The sequence below is a fragment of the Oratosquilla oratoria genome, chromosome 18 (genome assembly GCF_046742065.1).
Source record: "Oratosquilla oratoria isolate Oo_2021 chromosome 18, ASM4674206v1, whole genome shotgun sequence".
Taxonomy (NCBI): Eukaryota; Metazoa; Arthropoda; class Malacostraca; order Stomatopoda; family Squillidae; genus Oratosquilla; species Oratosquilla oratoria.
In genome coordinates this window covers 2,644,820-2,664,939 of record NC_134794.1, presented here as the reverse complement: position 1 = coordinate 2,664,939, position 20,120 = coordinate 2,644,820, and the positions used below count along the sequence as shown (strand labels likewise).

The window sequence follows — 20,120 nt, the reverse complement described above, 5'->3', positions numbered from 1 at the left end:
AATGACCTTCAGATCCTTAAGTGCGTTCGATCATGAACGAAAAAAATAATACTCCTAGTGACGTATTACCTATTGTTTTCCTCCTAGGTAGCGTAGTGGCAGCCATCTTGCTGCCTAATTTAATCATGGTGATGTTCATTTTTTTATTTATCTATTGATTTATTTTCATTTATTATTATTGTTTCTTAGAACAATGTACGAGACGTGAATAAGAAATAAACGCGAGATTATTGTCACGGTAAAGTTATGTTCCGATTCTGCTCTGACGGATATATTGTATCTTTCGATTTTGTCATGTTTTATTCTGATAATCCTTATAATCTTTCCCCTTTAGAAAAAAAGTAGAATATCTAAAATGTTATTAACGTGGAATTACCCGTTTTACTTAATAGTGTGTGTGTGTGTGTTCAAGTGGATGAAAGGTTATAACAAGGGTGATGCAAACAAGGTCATCATAATAAAAAAACAGGGCAGGACTTGCAGTAATGGGTATAAACTGGACAAATTTAGATTTAAGAAGGAAATAGGCAAGAATTGGTTTACTAATAGGGTGGTCGATGAATGGAATAAACTTAGTAACCATGTAGTAAGCGCTGAAACTATCAGTTGTTTTAGAAAACGATTAGACAACTTTATGGATGGGGATGACAGGTGGTGATGGATACGGAGCTGCCTAGTGTAGGCCTTATGGTCTCTTGCAGTCTCCTTTATTCTTATGTTCTTATGTTATGTGTGTGTGTGTGTGTGTGTGTGTGTGTGTGTGTGTGTGTGTGTGTGTGTGTGTGTGTGTGTGTGTGTGTGTGTGTGTGTAGGGAGGGAAAGAGAGATATAAGGAAGGAGAGAGAGAGATATAAGGAAGGAGAAAGAGCTAGAGAAAGAAAGAAAGAGATAGAGAGAGGGGGGGGCAGGTAACAAAACAGTATTGCAGCAACAATAAAACGACATAAGTGGTATGTTGTAATAACGTTGCTTGGTGAACTTGCAAAATAATGAACTTGCAAAATAATTCCATATACATCATTAGAACTCGTAACGCAATCTATCTGCAACACTCCGGGAACGCAAGCACAGGCGCAGTGTTCATGCAATTTCAAGCAATTTTGCTGAAATGTTTCGGTGTCTAGGCATAAGTGCAATGCTCCTGCATCCCTTTGCCTGTGCTGTTACGGAATATTGCGTGCGTGCGTGCGTGCGTGCTGGGAAAGACACCTGGACGAGTTGCAACGAGCCACCAGCGGAGTGGAACGTGGAGAGCGTGTTGATGGCGCAGTTTGGAACGTGGGACGCAGAAGTCGTTCAGTTAGAACAGAGCGTCTCCAGCTATTCCTTCGTGTGGCCCAGACTTATGAATTGCTGTCTCTTCATCCCCTGGAAATTACTACAACACTGAATAAAATCGCTGTTCATCCATTAACTGCCCCTAGTTTTAGGGTTTGTAGCCCTCACTTATGAACTTCTGTTGTCTCGACCAGGGGTCCCAGACTTATGAATTACTGTCTCTTCATCCCCTGGAAATCACCACAACACTGAATAAAATCGCTGTTCATCCACTAACTGCACCTAGTTTTCGGTTTTGTAACCCTCACTTATGAACTTCTGGTGCTTCAAGCAAGAGTCCATGGAAGACACCAGTTACAGAACCGTTGCGTTAGGGTGAGGAGCATGAACGTGGGTTACCGTTTGTCACGATGGGAAATATCAGAGGGGGGGAAGAACTTTCCAGCAGGCAACTGATCGCCTCAGGAATTTCTTGGAGGCGGGCGACCTTGCGAGGACGCTCCAGCCCCTCCTCCCACTGAGGCGAGTCGTGTCCCGTCCCTCCCCCTCCCCCCACCCTCCTCCGTTCTTGAGTTCTCGGGCGTTGGCGCCTGTGTCCGGTGTCCGCCTTTTGAGGCTTAAGCAACCACTAATTCGGTTTTCTTTTTGTTTACTTCCAGAGACTGCACATGAAGGTTCTCCGTCGACCCTCCTCTGCTGGACTTCTGGAATCACCTGGAAGACGGAACATGCTCAGAAAGACCTTCGGGATCTTTCGCCTTCGGTAAATGTGCACCGGGCCGAGCCGAGGACACCATCTTCCCTTTTGACTTTTCGCTGAGAACTCTTCACCTTTCACGCCCTAATACGTTGGCAACCTCTCGCGTTCCGGTGCCGACCATCCTAGTCAGCCTGAAACATTATATCCGGAGGAACTGGTAACCCCCGCGTCATCTCACCTTACCCCAAGAAACCCACAGGCTCCCCCATTCCTCGCCATTCCTCTCCATATTCCGACATAACGTGAAACTCAAGACGAAAGTTCTCTTACCTCTTCTTTCTTCCCCTTCTCTCCCCCTCCTGTTGTTCGTCCCCCTACTCCTCTCCTCCCTTCTTTCCCACGTCCGTTTCCTCCTCGTCTCCCACTTGGGACCCCCGCCTCTCCCACGTCCGCTACCTCCACAAAGGGAGGAAGTGTGGTCAAGGCCTGGAAATTCCGTCGATCATTGTGCATTCGCGACCCTCCCTCCCTCCCGCGTGCCGCGTTCTCCCGAGACGAGGTTCTTGACAACGGTGCCACCGAAGAACGTCCTGACTTTCCTGAGGAACCTGAAGGCGTCTGTGATCGGGAGGACGATAAAGGAGAACCCGCAGGACCCGAGAACTTAAGAGGACGAGGGTAGAGGAATTCGCCGCAAGAGTTCGGTGGTGGGCGCTCAAGAAATAGCTCCTCTCGAACTCCTGACAACTTCGTATCGATTTCGACTTTCGAAGTCTTCGTGGCTTCGCCGTAAAGAGTCTGAACCCGTGAACGATAATCGGAAGATTCTCTGTGAAGAAGATCGAGATGACTTCGTCATTAATCTCATTATTGACGAAGAAACTGTGGAGACGCTCTTGAGGTCTTTACTGAGGGAGAAAGCCGTCCTGATCTGTCTTGCCCGCCCGTCCTCCAACTCCCACCTCCTGCTCGACCAGCTCTACCATCTTCTCGGCAGTCTCCCGAGCACGTTGTTGACGTCCTCTAAGCCATCGAGTTCCGGAAACAGAAAGGCGGTGATGACCTATCACGACCTGAGTTGTACCCTTTAACGCGCGAGTGACGTTCCGACCGGGCGACGAAGGCGGTGTCGTCGAGGACGACCTTCCCCTGGAGGAGGAGCGGCGATGCGAAGGACGCCCTCGTGGACAAGGCCTCTCGAGCCGCCCCGGCCATCGATGTGACGACCTCCAACTGACCGCGATTTACATGTGGGAGTACAAAGAGCTGTCGAAACAGCTGAGAACAACCGACCGACGGGTCGATTAACTCCCCGCTCCCATCTGCTACGTCACACACTAGCGAGTTCAGCAAGCGACATCCTCGTTTGGCGCGAAATAGAAAACGGGAGTGTGGGTAGCCCACTCAGTGGTCGTCCGCCATGCGTGCGAGGCGGAGGTGTTTTTGCGCGCTCCGCCCTTGTGAATTCCGAAGTCGTCGACGTCAGTGTTGCTGCCCTCAGCGGCTCCTCCCGTCGGAGGAAAGCGTCTCATGGTGTCGTGATGGTTTAGAACGGCATGACGAGCTCGCCAGCGGAATGGGCTCCGTGCAGAAGAAGAGGATTGTAGTGAAGAGTGAGGCTCCTCTGGAGGCGTCCACAAGACCTCCCAGTGATGATTTTAGCTTGTGTTCCGAAGTAGGAAGGCTTCCAGCTGACGATGATGCGTCAGCGTGTGGTGCCCGCGTTGGGCAGCATCGGGGAGGGGTTCTTATGAGGTGCTGTTTGGGATCCGGTGTGAAAGAGTGCTATTGTGCAAAGGAGGACCACAGCATGACCAAAGACTGTGATGACTGTGATTGCGGAGAATATCAACAATATTCCAGATGTGAATTGAGGACAGAACATTTATTCGCCAGTGACTGGCCCCCCTTGTGTTCACTTCTTTCTCCACAAAGTGCCACTCATTCATTCTGTAAAGTTTTGTCCGCACCGTCGATGATCGGTCATGACCCACTCAAACAAATCAAAACGACGAGAACAACGACCCAGAGGAAGAGTCGTCAACGGGGAACGCAGTGTCTTCGATCTTGGGGTGCTGCCTTGCAAGTGGCCACTGGCGCCTTGTTGCTTCTCCTGGCCCTGGCGACAGCTTCTGCCGAAGCCAACACCCCGCCACGCTTCGTTCTCAACGGGCAAAGCGAGATCGTTATCCGGTTAACGGAAGGAGACGACACGCCTGCTGGTGAGTACTTGATGTGTTGTTGTAGTGTCTAGTTTTTCCTTCCAAGACCGAGCACGGTGACCAATCTAGTCCATATTCCGTCTGGGCTTAAGGGTGTTTATCGGTATGTTAAACATTTTGAATTCCTGAAAAAATTCTTCGGGTTCTTCAAGGTCTCCAAAGTCTTTTATGGTTTCTTGATAGGCCTTTCAGTGTCGAAAACCGTTCTTCGGGCATCGTGTTTGGCTTGGAGGGCCCGAGATGTCTTGAAATGAACCTCCCAAAGTTTATGCGCAGTTGAGGACCGTTTCCCATTATGGATACCCCACAAGGATCATTGTTACCTTTTCTCTTAACCTCCTTTGGGTCTTTTCCATTTTACGGCATGCAGAATTTTTAGGTTAGGTTAGATCAGGTCAAGTTAGGTTAGGTCAGGTCGGGTTAGGTCAGGTTAGGTTAGGGCGGGTTAGGTTAGGTCGGGTTAGGTTAGGTTAGGTCAGGTCAGGTCGGGTTAGGTTAGGTTAGGTCGGGTTAGGTTAGGTCGGGTTAGGTTAGGTTAGGTCGGGTTAGGTTAGGTTAGGTTAGGTCGGATTAGGTTAGGTCGGGTTAGGTTAGGTTAGGTCGGGTTAGGTTAGGTTAGGTTTCAGATAAATATTCATATCTTACCTCTTAAGTTGTTGAAATCAACTGGATGCCGTAAAATGGAAAAGATCTCCTCCTTTCCTGGCTGATAACGTGCATCAGTTGCGTCTTATGCACGTAATTCTAATTACCATAACACCTTATTCTATCACTGTAATCAACGATAGGTACCTCGTACGGGTGGTCAAGTCAACTCGACATGAAAAAAAAAAAATCTTTCAGCCAATGTTCAAATATCCATCAACATCTCTCCCTCCATTTCGAAGTTCGGCACCGTTTCTCCGAAGTGGGACCCATATTTCTCAAACTACTTCGACTGTCTCCTTCCCCCAGGCTCTTACATAGACGTAGAGTTCGGGGGTGATCTAATAGAAGTATTAAAGTGGAACAAGGGTTTTAACAAGGGTGATGCAGACAAGGTCATCATATTAAGACAGCGGGTCAGGGCTCGTAGTAATGGAATTGGTTGGGTAAATTTAGATTTAAGAAGGAAATAGACAGAATTGGTTTAGGGTTGTTAACGAATGGAATAGACTTAGTAACAATGTAGTTAGTGAGCGCTGAAACTATCGGTTGTTTTAAGAGAAAGTTTGATAACTATGGATGGAGATGGTAGGTGGTAATGGGCATGGAACTACCTAGTGTAAGCCTCATGGTCTCTTGCAGTCTACTTCATTCTTATGTTCTTATGGGATCTCTCAACCAGCGACTAGACACCACCTCCTCCTCTTCCTCCTCCTCCTCCTCCTCCTCCTCCTCCTCCTCCTTCTCCTCTTCCTCCTCCTCCTCCTCCTCCTCCTCCTCCTCCTCCTCCTCCTCTTCCTCCTCCTCTTCCTCCTCCTCTTTACTAGCACCTTAGAAAGAGATCCACACTAATACAACTTACCTAATAGTCAAAAATGTCTTCTCAGAGATCATTGGCAGAACCGTCGCTTGTTATTGTGGGACTTTGTGGTCACGCAAAAATTTGTAAACAAGAGAGCCCAGAGTCAACAAGTAAAAGCACAGCATAAACTAATTAATTTCACTGGCGTTTGCATCAGATAATATCGTGTACTGAACTGTGTGTCATTTCTGACTGGTTCCTGGCATTTGGTTCACGAATAACGTCGCTGGGAAGGATTTTATTTATTAGGAATCGTGCCACAGATGTTTGCATCAGGTAATGTCGTTTAACTGTGTGTCATTTCTGACTGGTTCCTGCCATTTGGTTTACGAATAACATCGTTGGGAAGGATTTTGATTGCAGGGAATCGAACATCATCATCATGGCCACCTTGCACTGGATGTTTGTTGACGCTGTCTCGTACAACCCGGAATGCGTGGTTCCAGTTAATCAAACTGGAAGCAACAGTTACTCTTGTTATTGTCCGACGACACGACGCGCAATGTGTAATTCCGCCCTTAATGACCGGTTAATTGTATTTGTTTACCGGTGGTGACCGGCGTGCTGGGATCACTTTTCCCTGTACGTTGTGTACCGGTAATGACCGGTGCATTGTACATCTTTAACCAAGAATGTCCGGTATCGTATCACTTTCTACCGGTAAATACCGATACTCTCGGAGACGTCCATAAAAGAAAAGAAATCTGTCGCTCGTGGCTGATGGTTTCTCTTGTCGTTTATGTCGGATCGGTTGCTCATCTCGCCTCTCTTCGCCTCTCTTCGCTTCGCTTCGGCTCTCTTCGCCTCTCTTCGCCTCTCTTCGCTTCGTATCGTCTCAGGTTTCGGGAAGACACATACCAATCTCCTAACGATTTGATTTTCTCTTTCTCCCTGTTCAAAGGATTACAAAGGCGGAGCATGCCGACAGGAGACCTTTTGGTCCATATCTAGGTCGGATGCGAAAAAAATCATAATAATAATAAAATAATAAATAAAAACCATAATAATGTAAATAACAAATAAAATACATAAATAGATGCATAGGTATAGTTAGATAATAAACAAACAGGTAAATAGTAAATAATAATAAATTGACATATAACTAATAATAAATGAAAATCAAACTGACAAATGGTAACAAAACAAAAACAAATAATATAAAATAAATTATAATCATTACAGCATCTTGCTTAGGTGTTTATCTAAATGATTCTTAAAGCTTCGAACTGAACTACATTGCACTACCTGTTCATTAATGCTTCCGACTTTATGTGCGTCGTCGTCGTCGTCTACTCAGCTTCTTGTTTTCTCTTGTGTCGTCTGTTTCTCGTCGAACTTGTGACCAGGTGGTCTTGAGTTCGATTCCCGGGACCCGTTGCTTGCTTCTTGTGTTGGATCCCGACCGCCCTGGCCAGGCGGGGAGGCGACCCAAACATCGGCAAAAAAAAAAAAAAAAAAAAAAAACAAATACCAGGGGTTTCTCACTTCCCACTCTCTCTCTCTCTCTCTCTCTCTCTCTCTCTCTCTCTCTCTCTCTCTCTCTCTCTCTCTCTCTCTCTCTCTCTCTCTCTCTCTCTCTCTCTCTCTCTCTTCTGGTTGGACTCTTTCGCGTTTTCTTAATTTTAGCGTGATTCTCCATCCTGGCGCCAAAGTATTATCCCGTTTATTCGACTCGATTCTTGTACAACCTTGAGAACGGAGGCATCTCGTTCGGTCCACTCACTCGCCCAAACTCATCTCAATTGTTACCATTTCTTTGTCCCCTTATCTTTTTCTAATTTACATCTGTTCTCTCTTTGTTTCTCTCTATCTGTCTTTCTATGTCTATATCTGTCCTTGTATGTCTGTCTGTCTCTCCCTCTTTCTCTCTCTATGTCTCCCTCTCCCTCTTTCTCTCTCTCTATCTCTCTCTCTCTCTCTCTCTATATATATATATATATATATATATATATATATATATATAAAATGTGTGTGTGTGTGTGTGTGCGTGTGCAAGGATAACCACTTCGAATAAAAATAATCTGAGCAGAGCGCTTTCGTGTATTACATCGTCAGTGCAGAAATGCATATAAAGTACAGCCAAGCATAGTATAATGGTAGGGATAAAGGAAGGTGGAGGCAAGGACGGATTCATATGTCAAAAGTGGGACGAGTTGGGGATCAAATGTCAACTGAAGGAAAAAGGGGAATCTGGGGCACTCCAGGGCTCAGGACCAAATGTCTTGATAAACTTAATTTACGAGTGGTCTTGCAATTGGTACATGTTTGGTATCTCTCTCTCTCTCCCTCTTTCTCTCTCCTCTCTCATCTCTATCTCACACCTCTCTCTCCCTCCTCTCTCTCTCCCTTCTCTCTCTCTCCCTCCTATCTCTCTCCCTCCTCTCTCTCTCCCTTCTCTACCCCCTCTCTCCCCTCTCTACCCCCTCTCTCCCCTCTCTACCCCCTCTCTCCCCCTTTCTCCCCCTTTCTCCCCCTTTCTCCCCCTTTCTCCCCCTTTCTCTCTCTCTCTCTCTCTCTCTCCCTCTCCCATCTCTCTATCTCTCCCCTCTTTCTCTCTCTCTCTCTACGTATCTACCTATAAATTTCGACATCTGTCTGCATCTCTTTTGCATTCTTGTTTTCTCATGACTAACTACTTTTCAACCCACCGAGCTGCCTTATCCCATTACTTCACCATAACCATTACCACCACCACCACAACCATTATCACAACTATCACCACCACAACAACAACAACAACCGCTACCACCAACACAACCATGATCACAGCTATCACCACCACAACAACAGAAACAACAACCGCCACCACCAACACAACCTCTATGACTTGCACCACAACCACAACCACCACCACCACCACCACTTGCAGTATCGCCACCATCACCGCCCCACTTCCGCCCCGTTTTCTATGGACGGATTATCTTGATCGCGAATTTCAAAGGTTCTCTGGCAGAGGGCCAGTCTCGAGTGCCCCCGTCTCCATTCGTCCCACTCCCGTCTCCTCCCCTGCAGTGCCCGGCTCTTCAGTCGTTCCCCATTCCACTTCGTCATCATATCCTCTATCCTTTTCCCATAGGTTTTGCTTGCCCATAGCAACCTCCCTCTTACCCTAAAGAAAATTAAAAAGAAAAAGAAATTCTGCACTTCATCTCGCTTGTGGGAATCAGCACCGTGTGAGATCGAAACCTTTAATGGTACGACGTTTCGCTTGTTACAGCTTTTTTCAAGTACAGAGATATGGCAAACACTCTGAGTACATATAGGCCGACGGGGAAGGAACTGGGAGAGGTTATCAGGGTAACAATAAAGGTTTCGATCTCACACGGTGTTGATTCCCGCAGTCTTTTCGGCTTTTGGCTTTGTGTTTCAATTCATCTCGCTTGTCCACGCCCCAAAGCTGGCAGGCAGGCTGGCACGCGTCCTTTTTTTTTCCTCTTTTGCTGCTGTGTGGATGCTCTCGTCGTCTTTCCTCTCTTCCATCTGTATCAATCTCGATTTGTATTTCTGTCTTTGTGTCGTTCGTTCCCTCCTCCATGTTATCCCTAGCCCAGTTCTCTCTTTCTCTCTGCTCACGCCCTCTGCATGCCTGCCCACCTCGCCTTGTTCTCCTGTTATCGTTCACCAATTTTCTTTTCTTCCATCTCTGCCATTTCCTTCCTTCCATTATCATTCCTCCATCCCTTCCTCCATCCCTTCATCTTCCCGTCCTCATTCCTTTCTTGCTTCCTTCCTTCCTTCCCTCCCTTCCTTCCTTCCCTCCTTCCTTCCTTCCCTCCTTCCTTCCGTTCCACCTTCTTTCCTTCCTTCCCTTCGTCTTCCCTTCTCTCTTTCCTTCCCTCCCTCTCTCCTTTCTTCCTCGTATTTCTTATTAATCCTTCCTCGTCTTTTTCATTCTTTCTTTTCCTTCTTACCTTTCCTTTCTTAAATCATAACTTCTTTAATGTCTCCACTTTTCCCCTTCTCCTCCCCCTACCTCTCTTTCCTCTTCCATATTCCCCCTCCCCCCTATCTCTCCTTCCCCCCCTCCCCTCCTTCCCCATCCCTTCCCTCTCCCCTCCCCCTTCTCTCCTTCCCCCTTTCCTCCCCCTACCTCTCCTTCCCCTCTCCCTTCCCCATCCCTTCCCTCTCCCCTTCCCCCTCCCCTTCCCCCTCCCCTCTCCCCTCGCCTCTCCCCTCCCCTCTCCCCTCTCCCCCTCCCCTCTCCTCTCCCCTCTCCATCCCCCTCCTCACCAACCATTATTTCTTGCGTCACGCTAGCGTGAGATGTTAACTGATTTCCTTCTCCTTTTCACGATGTTTGTCGTGCCACCCCGCCCCACCCCACGCCCACCCCCGCCCACCTTCAAGGCGCTCTTTGCCAGGAGGATCCCGGTCTCCTCACGGTCCGTCCCCCCCCTCCCCTTGGGTTCTCTTCCGCTTCGACTTCGACTTTTCGTCACCGAACTCCACCACCTAGGCTACCCGTCCCTCTTCTGTTCCGTTCTTCTTCTGCTGTTGCTGCGGATGTGCTGTGTCTTGCGACGCTGCTTCTGACCCAGGGCAGTGGACAAGGTGCAGGGATGACCCGTCATCCAGGAGGTGCTCAGATAAGAGGGAGGGTGGAGGGGTGTGGAGTGTATTCAGGGATGGAATGGGTGGAAATGATTTTATGCCTTTCCCTTTTTGGCTACCTCCCTTGTAAGGGGGAAAAAGCCTTGGTATATGTATGTATGTTGCTGCTGCTGCTGCTACTACTGCTGCTGCTGCTGCTGCTGCTGCTACTACTACTACTACTACTACGACTACTACTACGACTACTACTACGACTACTACTACTACTACTACTACTACTACTACTACTACTACTACTCGTCCCCCTCTTCCCATCTTCGTCCTCTTCCTCCTCTTCGTTCTCCTCTTCCTCCTATTCCTCCTCTTCGTCTTCCTCTCCTCCTCTTCCTCCTCTTTCTCATCTTCGTCTTCCTCTCCTCGTATTCCTCCTCTCTCTCTTCCTCCTCTTTCTCCTCTTTCTCCTCTTCCTCCTCTTCCTTCTCCTCTCCTCCTATCCCTCCTCTTCTCCTCCTATCCCTCCTCTTCTTTCTCCTCTTCCTCTTCTTCTTCCTCTTTCTCCTCTTCCTCTTCTCCCTTCCTCTACCTCCTCTCCTTCCTCTCTTCTTTTCCTCCTCTTCTTCCTCTTCCTCCTCTTCTTCCTCTTTCTCCTCCTCCTCCTCTTCCTCCTCTTCCTCATCTTCGTCCTCCTCCTCGTCCTCCTCTTCGTCCTCCTTTGTTGCACTTGAGGTTCCTCCGTGTCCCCCTTGCATTCCTAATCCTTCACTTCCTGTCCTTGTAAGGTATCCTCCTCCTCCTCCTCCTCCTCCTCCTCGTCCACCACAGTGGACCTTCGCCCCCTGCAGGTGTTTTTTTCCCGTCAGACTTCATGTCATCCGGGTCTGTAGTTCTTCCTCCTCCTCCTCCTCCTCCCCGTTTCCCCATCCCTCCCTCCTCCTTCCTCCTTTCTCCTCTTCCTCCTCCTTCTCCTTCCTCCTCCTTCCTCCTCCTTCTCCTCTTCCTCCTTCTCCTCCTCCTCCTCCTCCTTCCTCCTCCTTCTCCTTCCTCCTCCTCCTCTTCCTCCTCTTCCTCCTCCTCCCTCCTCCTCCCTCCTCCTTCACTTCCGCGTCCTCCCCCTCCTCCTCCCTCCTCCTCCTCCTCCCTCCTCCTCTTCCTCCCTCCTCCTCCTCCTCCTCCTCCTCCTCCTCCCTCCTCCTCTTCCTCCCTCCTCCTCTTCCTCCCTCCTCCTCCTCGTTTCCTCTCCCGTACCAGCTGCTGCATGTTGATGCCCTAAGTCTTCTGTCCTCAACTTCCTCAACCGTTCTTGTCTAAGCATGTATGTTCTCTCTCTCTCTCTCTCTCTCTCTCTCTCTCTCTCTCTCTCTCTCTCTCTCTCTCTCTCTCTCTCTCTCTCTCTTGCCACACTCATTCTTTCTCTCTCCGTCCCTCTCTTCTACCAGGTACTTATTGTTGATTCCCTGTCTTCTTCCCTCTACTTCCTTACCCTTTCTTGTCCAAGCATATGCGCTCTCTCTCTTCTCTCTCACTCTACTCTCTATCTCTCTCTCTACTCTCTTCACTCTTTATCTCTTTCTCTACTCTCTACACTTTCTTTCTACACTCTTTTTCTAAATTTTCTCTACTCTCTCTCTCTCTCTCTCTCTCTCTCTCTCTCTCTCTCTCTCTCTCTCTCTCTCTCTCTCTCTCCTCTCTCTCTCTTTCCCTGGGAAAGTACCATCCGGTATGGAAGTAGGGTGGGGTGGGGGGGAATACATTTAAAGGATTACAAAGGCAGCATGCCGACAGGAGACCTTTTGATCCATATCTAGGTCGGATGCGAAAAAAAAAAATCATATTAATAATAAAACAATAATAAAAACTATAGTAATGTAAATAACAAATAAAATACATAAATAAATGCATAGGTATAGTTAAATAATAAACAAATAGGTAAATAGTGTTAATCACCACTTTCTCAGCCATCACTCACCACACATCTGCCCTTCCATCACACCACCTTGTTCACCACACCCGCCGCCTCTCTGGCATTCACCTCGTTCTCGGTTCGAATCCCGCACTACTTTCCCCTGTTCCCAGCAACGACTCTTACCAGGTCCAGTACTTCAAGCGCATGTAGTACGTAGGGCAAAGGTGACTACTTCGACCGCAGATACTCAGCGACTCCTGGCGTAGGCACCTCACCTTAACAGTGACAACTATTCCTGTATCACTATCACCACCCTCTTCACACGAGCGGTTTGAACCGCGCGGAAACCGCGGCGGTACCGCGTAGTCCATAAAAAAAACCGCACGGTCGTGTGTGTGAACGCCTCTATTGGTTTACGTTGTAACTGAACCGCGGCGGTTGAAACCGCTAGCGTGAACAGGGCCTTAGAATGAGTGTGAAGGCGGCCCGCGCCACCCAATCCACACTCGAGGATATATATTCCTCTAATTATGTTATTAGTGATGGCGCCATACTCCGGGGTTCGGGCTTTCCTCCTCCTCCTCCTTCTCCTCCTCCTCCTCCTCCTTCTCCTCCTCCTCCTCCTCCTCCTCCTCCTCCTTCTCCTCCTTCTCCTCCTCCTCCTCCTCCTCCTCCTCCTCTCTCCTCCTCCTCCTTCTCCTCCTCCTCCTCCCCTCCCCCCTCCTACTCCTCGTCCTCCCCCTCTTTTCGTCTTCGTCCTCCCCCTCCTCATCCTCCCCCTACTCCTGCTCGTCGTCGTCCTCCTCCTCGTTCTCCTCTTCTTCCCCGTCCTCCTCTTCATCCTCCTCTTCCTCCTCCTCCTCTTCCTCCTCCTCCTCCTCCTCCTCCTCCTCCTCTTCCCCCTCCTCCTCCTCCTCCTCACCATCGTCATTCCAGTCCGCCTCCATCTGGTTGGTAATTGTTTTCTTCGTGATCATCATAATCTCTGCGAAGAAGAAGAAGAACAAGAGGAGGAGGTTCAGCGCATCCCGATGGTCCAAGTTCTCATTTCGATCAAGAGCACCGACGACGCCACTCTCCCGGTAATTATTATCGTCGTCGGGCTCCGTCACCGCGAATCTCTGCACAATCGGAGCTTTGGCCATCGTCGTCGTTGTCGTCTACGTCGCCGTCGTTGTCGTCTACGTCGTCTACGTCGTCTATTCGTCGTCGTCTACGTCGTCGGCCCTCTCGCTGCCATCAATCCCTCGGCCCAGTGCTCGAAGAATAGTGGTAGATAGTAGTGATAGTTGATTGAGGTGGTGACACCTTTACCACTACCAATGATACCTTCTACCTCACCCACCACCACCACCACCATCGCCACCTCACACCGCCATTACAGACACCCATCATAACCAAAACCACCCATCTCCTCCCTTCTTCCCCCTCTCTTTCCTCTCCTACCCGCTCCTCTCTTTTCTTCTTTTCTCCTCCCTTCTTCCCCTTCTCTTTCCTCACCACCACCACCAAAACTACGCTTCACCACCACACATCACACCCATGATCATCACCACCACCACCACCCATGATCACCCAGCACCATCACCAGCACAATTCCTCCGGCTTTTCCTCGACCCCAATCTCCTCCTCCTCCTTCCTCCTTCCTCCGTCATCTCGCCCAGTCGCCAGCCTTCGGATCACTGTGACACATTCGGTGGAAATCTGCACTTTCCACCTTTTTTAATGTTTGCACCAAACGATTTTGCTGCCCCCCCCCCTCTCTCTCTCTCTCTCTCTCTCTCTCTCTCTCTCTCTCTCTCTCTCTCTCTCTCTCTCTCTCTCTCTCTCTCTCTCTCTCTCTCTCTCTCTATTTTTCGCTCTCTCTATTTTTCGCTCCTCTTTCTCTTTTTCGCTCCTCTCTCTTTTTTCGCTCCTCTCTCTTTTTCGCTCCTCTCTCTCTCTCTCTCTCTCTCTCTCTCTCTCTCTCTCTCTCTCTCTCTCTCTCTCTCTCTCTCTCTCTCTCTCTCTCTCTCTCTCTCTCTCTCTCTCTCTCTCTCGATGTCACGTTCATCATCGACTCTCTCCCTCGCTTGGTCCTTGATGAGCTTCGTTCGCAATGTCGTCCAGTTTTTGTCTTAAATATTCGAATTCATTATTTCCCACAAATTCTCTTTTGATATTTTTCTCGATATTATCCTCGTTTTTTTTTTTTTTTTTTTTTTTTTTGTCAGGAAATGCTTCAGACAACTTTATGGACGGGGATGACAGGTGGTCATGGACATGGAACTGCCTAGTGTAGGCCTTATGGCCTCTTGCAGTCTCCTTTATTCTTATATTCTTATGTCTTTACGATTGCTAATTGTTCTTTATCCTACTAATGGTCGTTAAGTCTCTCTGTGTGACTGTCGTTCAATCCATTTCTTATCATCGTCGTCTGTTTAGCCATCCCGTGAGTGACGGGTGATTTCACCCCCTGATCCGTCCACGTAAATGAGTCAACAAACTCTCTCTCTCTCTCTCTCTCTCTCTCTCTCTCTCTCTCTCTCTCTCTCTCTCTCTCTCTCTCTCTCTCTCTCTCTCTCTCTCCCTCTCTCTGTCTCTCTCTCTCTCTCTCTCTCTCTCTCTCTCTCTCTCTCTCTCTCTCTCTCTCTCTCTCTCTCTCTCTCTCTCTCTCTCTCTCTCTCTCTCTCCATCTAGAGGCCGTCATGTCGTCACACACACACATACACACAAAAAGTCAAACTAGAAAGTACATCGAGATAGAGAAAGAGAGAAGGGGAGAGAGAGAGAGGAGAGAGAGAAAGAGAAAGAGAGAAGGGGAGAGAGAGATGGGGGTATGGGTGGGTGACTGCTATTGTGTCATGACGTCAGCTGGAGGAAGGAAGGAATGCTCAGGTTAGGCGAAGTGTGGAAACTGCGCAAAGAGGACTCGAACTACAACCGGAACCTGTTGAGGTTCCCCACTCCATCCCCTCACCCTCACCCTTCCACCTCCACCCTTCCACCTCGACCACTTCTCGAGACTAATATATCGTAGGGCTAAAGAGGAATATCGACAATAATTCTTTTCAGATGAAGGATGAGTTCCAGTCTCTCTCTCTCTCTCTCTCTCTCTCTCTCTCTCTCTCTCTCTCTCTCTCTCTCTCTCTCTCTCTCTCTCTCTCTCTCTCTCTCCTCTCTCTCTCTCTCTTCGCTTCTCCTTTCCTCTCCTCTTCTCTCTCCTCTATTTTCTTCTTTTCTCCTACCCTCTTCCCCCTCTCTTTCCTCTCCTCCCCGCTCCTCTTTTTCCTTCTCTTCTCCTACCTTCTTCCCCCTCTCTTTCCACTCCTCCCCGTTCCTCTATTTTCTTCTTTTCTCCTACCTTCTTCCCCCTCTCTTTCCACTCCTCCCCGTTCCTCTTTTCCCTTCTCTTCTCCTTCCACTCTCTTCTTCTCTTCTCCATTCTTATTCTCTCTTCTCCTCTCCCCTGAGCCCTGTGTGTGTGCGTGCGTGCGTGTATATGTATGTAGTGGTGGGCTTGTGGGGGGAGGGACCACAGTGCGGAACATCAAAGCGCTTGACTTCCTTAATCTGCTTCTGCATTAATTTATTTTCTCATGACGGTGTCGGAGCAGTTCATGGGCGGCGGCGGCGGTGGCGGTGGCGGCGTCAGCCCCGTCTGCAGCCCCGTCTCCTCCCAGCCACAGCCCCGCCCCGGCCGTAAACAAGGGAGATGCTGAACTGCGCGGAGGTTATTAGCTGCCAAGTATCCAGCGTGACGTATTACTCCTGAGCGGTGCTCGCGCCTAGTCCAGCACGATCGCACACTCTTGAGTCAGTTATCCTCTACAATGCACTTGACGTCACCAGCGCCACGTCCGACAACACCAGCACTCTACACCACCCGGTCAACACCTGCACCACACACATCAAACATCACCATTACACCTGCCAACATCAGCTTCATGTTAGCTGACAGCAACCCTATCTTTACCAACAAGAACCTCAGCCCTGGTAACACCAGCCCACGCCAATGAACGTGACTGTTATCTTAATCTATCGCATCACGAACACTCGTGCCCACGACTAATGCACTCACTATACTCAACACCAGAAGCAGCATGAGTATGCTGTTAGCTGCTTACACCAGTTATGCTACAAACGATTGTTTTGTCCACAGTTAATGTGTATCTTTTTTTTTCCACGGTTCTAACAGTGCTTCTCCTCTCTCGCCTTTGGTAACGGTTTTCTTTTGTTTTGATTTTGCCAAATATGCGGTAGGTGTTGCTGATGTTTTCTGCAGTTGCTGTCGACGTGTGTATTTTTAGATATTATGTATAATTGTATTCCGTTTACAACCTGGGTTTTGATTATGTATGAAGTGGACGTGTGCTTTGACTCGGCTACCCCCCTTATATGGGGGAGAGGACCTTTAATGTGTGTGTGTGCGTGTGTGTGTGTGTGTGTGTGTGTGTGTGTGTGTATGTATGTATGCATGTATGTGTGAACTCGTGTCTGTATATTTCAACACATCACCTACCATTGTCACATCATATGTATTTGCAATCCTTTTCCACCTTTCGTCACGATTTCCCCCCTGACTCCCGTCCTTGACTCGTGGCAACCCGTCCCTTTCGCCCGGACCCAGTTGGGAAAACAGAAAACGGGGAACGGTACATTAAGCTGGGGCTTGCCGTGTCTCTGTGGTAACGTGCGCGTCTGGTAACCGCTTGGGGATTTCCACGTCTGTTCGAATCCTGGCCACGGCGAAGAGGTTAGGAAGGGCAAACACTCTGAGTGATGGCCACTGACCACTGCTCATCTCGGGCCATTTTGAGGTGATTTGGTGACACCAATGTGTCTGTGATGCATCAGCTTCCTCCGAGGATCGTCACCTCACTGATGTGGCTTAAGCGTGGACACCGTCTCTCCTGCGTTCATGTAGGAACAGTTCCGCACCACCCAGAAGGTTGAGGTCCGAGCGGGTACCAGCCCCACAACCACCACCACCAAAAAAAAAAAAAAAAAAAAAAAAAAAAAAAGTACAGTAAGATGTAAACAGTCTGCAGCTGCCCGCGCCGACCAGTCGTTGCGGGGCTGAGCCAATATTCGCCCGGAATTTGGAAAGTAAGCGAGGAACTCTCGATTGTCAACCTGTGGGAACTAGAACGCAGGCGGGCATTTTTATGGAGCGGGTCAGTTGAGAGAAGCCAGTATTTGCTGACGAAGTAAAAGGGGTGAAAACGGGTATCGCCCCAATGCGGGCACTTGGGGAGGAAAGCGAAAACACTCTTGCTTGAAAAAAAGGTTAATCAAACGCTTTCTGTGTGTCTGTGGTTGAGAGAGAAAGGGAGGTGGGTACTGAACCAAAAGAAAGTTGTAATGAGTTTTGATGTCGTTCTTCAGGAGTAGTGGCCGCATATTACAAAGTAGTATCGTATGGCTTTCTTACACCTCCAACTTTGTATTTGCTAGCCAGTCTATGAATGTTTGATTTGCTTCATAGATAGTCTGGTAACCCCCAGGCACTGCTGTGATTGGGCAGTGCAGTACGAGATGCTCTGTATCTTGGGGTGAGTTATGACAAGATGGGCAAATTGGGGAGTCTTTGTAGCCCCAGCGATGCAGGTTAAGGGCTGTTTTGCCTTGTTGTGATATCAACCTGTTGGCTTGTGTCCATTCTCTTCTGGTTAGGTTGGAAAATCCAGGTAGTATTTCGGTTGGGTCTGTTACTAAGTTTCCCCTGATAGAATCTTTTATGATAATGTTTGTCAGGAAAGGCTACAGAGAGTACGCCATTGTGCCTAAGGGTCAGAAATGCTGAATCCCATAAATATTTCTATCATACCAACATATTGGAAGGTTCAGTGAGCGTCAAATCACTTCTTGGAAGAAAAATGGCTCACCGTATGGGAAGGCGTGTGTAATGGCTGCCATGATACCCAGGGCGTGACGAGTTTTGAAAGTCAAAATTTCACCTGGAAGTAGTTAGGTTTGTAGTTTTGAGATGAAGAATGAGTTCCAGTCTCTCTCTCTCTCTCTCTCTCTCTCTCTCTCTCTCTCTCTCTCTCTCTCTCTCTCTCTCTCTCTCTCTCTCTCTCTCTCTCTCTCTCTCTCTCGTCGCCTCTCCTATGGGAACGTTCTCGCTCAACGATGATTGTCAAGATCACTAATTCTTTGTTTTTGAATGGGGATGTTTTACTTCGAGCTTCAAAGTACGAGACTTATAATCGTATTAACCGAACCTACAACAAACGCGCTTACCCAAATGGGACGCCAGGTAGTGGGATGCGTGTCACCCACCGCCTTTGGCTGTGCTAGTAGCAGCATAGTAATCGCAACGAGGAAATCGTAGCTTAAGGGGAAATACCGCGATGTCGGAAGGCGTAGAAAAAATCTGCGTCGAGACAAAGAGAGAGAGAGAGAGAGAGAGAGAGAGAGAGAGGTGGGGGAGGGAGGGCTATTGAAGGTTTGTCATGACTCTGGGACGTGAGGGGAAAGTCTGGTAGAGAGAGAGAAAGAGAGAGAGAGAGAAGTCTGGGCATGTTTGCGATGGTCAGTCGAGTACGTGGCGAGTCGGTCGGTCAATTTCGAGCGTGGGAGTACGAAGTCTTGTTTTGAAAAAAAGAAAGAAAAAAGTGTTGATTTCGAATGCAGGTCGCAGTGACGGAGAAAGTATTTTTGAGGGATTGGAGGAAATACGAAGGGTCAATCTTCGATGATGATGATTTGGTTTAACGTCGCAAACTCCCCCCCCCCCTATCGGAAGGTTAGTACGGTGCCCCTCACAGAGGACTTTGTATCGTGGAATCTAATGAACCATGCCCTTGGGTCTACTTCGCTGGTGGCAGGATTCGAACCACCACCCCCTCGACCTTTGCCGCGAGTAACGACGCCCTAACCCGCTCAGCCAACCAGCTTCTTCGAAATAATTGAAAATAAGTTCTGGCGAATTTGATTGAAATGCTAAATATATAAACAAATCTCAACATGATTCCCCTTCGCTGTTGAAGGGTTGCAACGAAGACGAATAAAATCGCCTGGCGACATCCAGAATTAAAAGGAAAAGGGCCACCTGGTACAGAAAGCGTTAACCCAAAATCAGATGCCCTGTTCACATTAGCGGTTTGAACCGCGCCTAAACCGCGGTGGTACCGCATAGTCAAGGAAAAACTGCGCGGCTACCAGCCTCGTACAGTTGTGTGTGAATGTTACCATTAACTTAACACTGTAACTGAACCGCCGCGGTTGGAACCGCTGGTGTAAACAGGGCCTGAGAAAGACGTCCACCGGGTACGGAAGGGGTTGTACAAAACGAATCTGCGACACGTCAGACACAAAACTCGAAATGTACAAATTACAAAGAGCGAGCTTAAAAGCTCTCTCACGAACAGTACATACTAAGAGTACAGACGAACAGTTCGTCACTCGCTCTTATGTACAAATTGTACACGCACGCATGCGGAAAACCATGTGTATGTACACGCATGTACAGTGTACACATCGTTCACTCACGTACATCTTTGAACGTACATGTGAACACAGATACTTGGATGTACACAAAAGTGTACACAAATACAAAATAATGTAAATGATAAAGAGGTGGCCAACGCCCTGACCCCACAAAGAACTTAAAAAATGCTAATTGTTCCAAATAATCAACCCGGCTGCCGCGAGACTAGACCCGGGGACCATCCTAAAGCTAACTTTCCGCTCTACCGACCACACCACTGAGCGTCGAGAATAGTCAGGACCTGGTTATATATTTGAATGACTTCACTCTTACGGGTGATTTGTCCCATGATGATAATTATTGTTCAGTTTGGACTGTGGCAGTGGATAGGTTGGAAAATGGGGATTCATGCCTTCCTTGCTTTGGCGTCTTTTTAAGGATTGGTACCTCAGCATTTCAGTTAGGAGACAAATTCAAACTCTACTTCAAATCAGCAGCAAGAAATTTGTGCTGCGTCGTCTGTGTCGCCTGCGTCTCAGTTTGCA

At 48.4% G+C, this 20,120-nt stretch overlaps 1 protein-coding gene across 4 annotated transcripts in view; it reads left to right on the top strand.

The window, feature by feature from the left end:
• Cad88C (cadherin 88C) overlaps positions 1-20,120 on the top strand; it is a 366,763-nt gene that overhangs the window by 250,437 nt on the left and 96,206 nt on the right. For all 4 annotated transcript variants that reach the window (XM_076201341.1, XM_076201340.1, XM_076201339.1 and 1 more), the window contains exon 5: positions 1,938-4,200. In XM_076201341.1, the coding sequence (XP_076057456.1) occupies positions 3,399-4,200 (802 nt within the window). In that variant the 5' untranslated portion in view covers positions 1,938-3,398. The remainder of the gene's footprint in view (positions 1-1,937; positions 4,201-20,120) is intronic.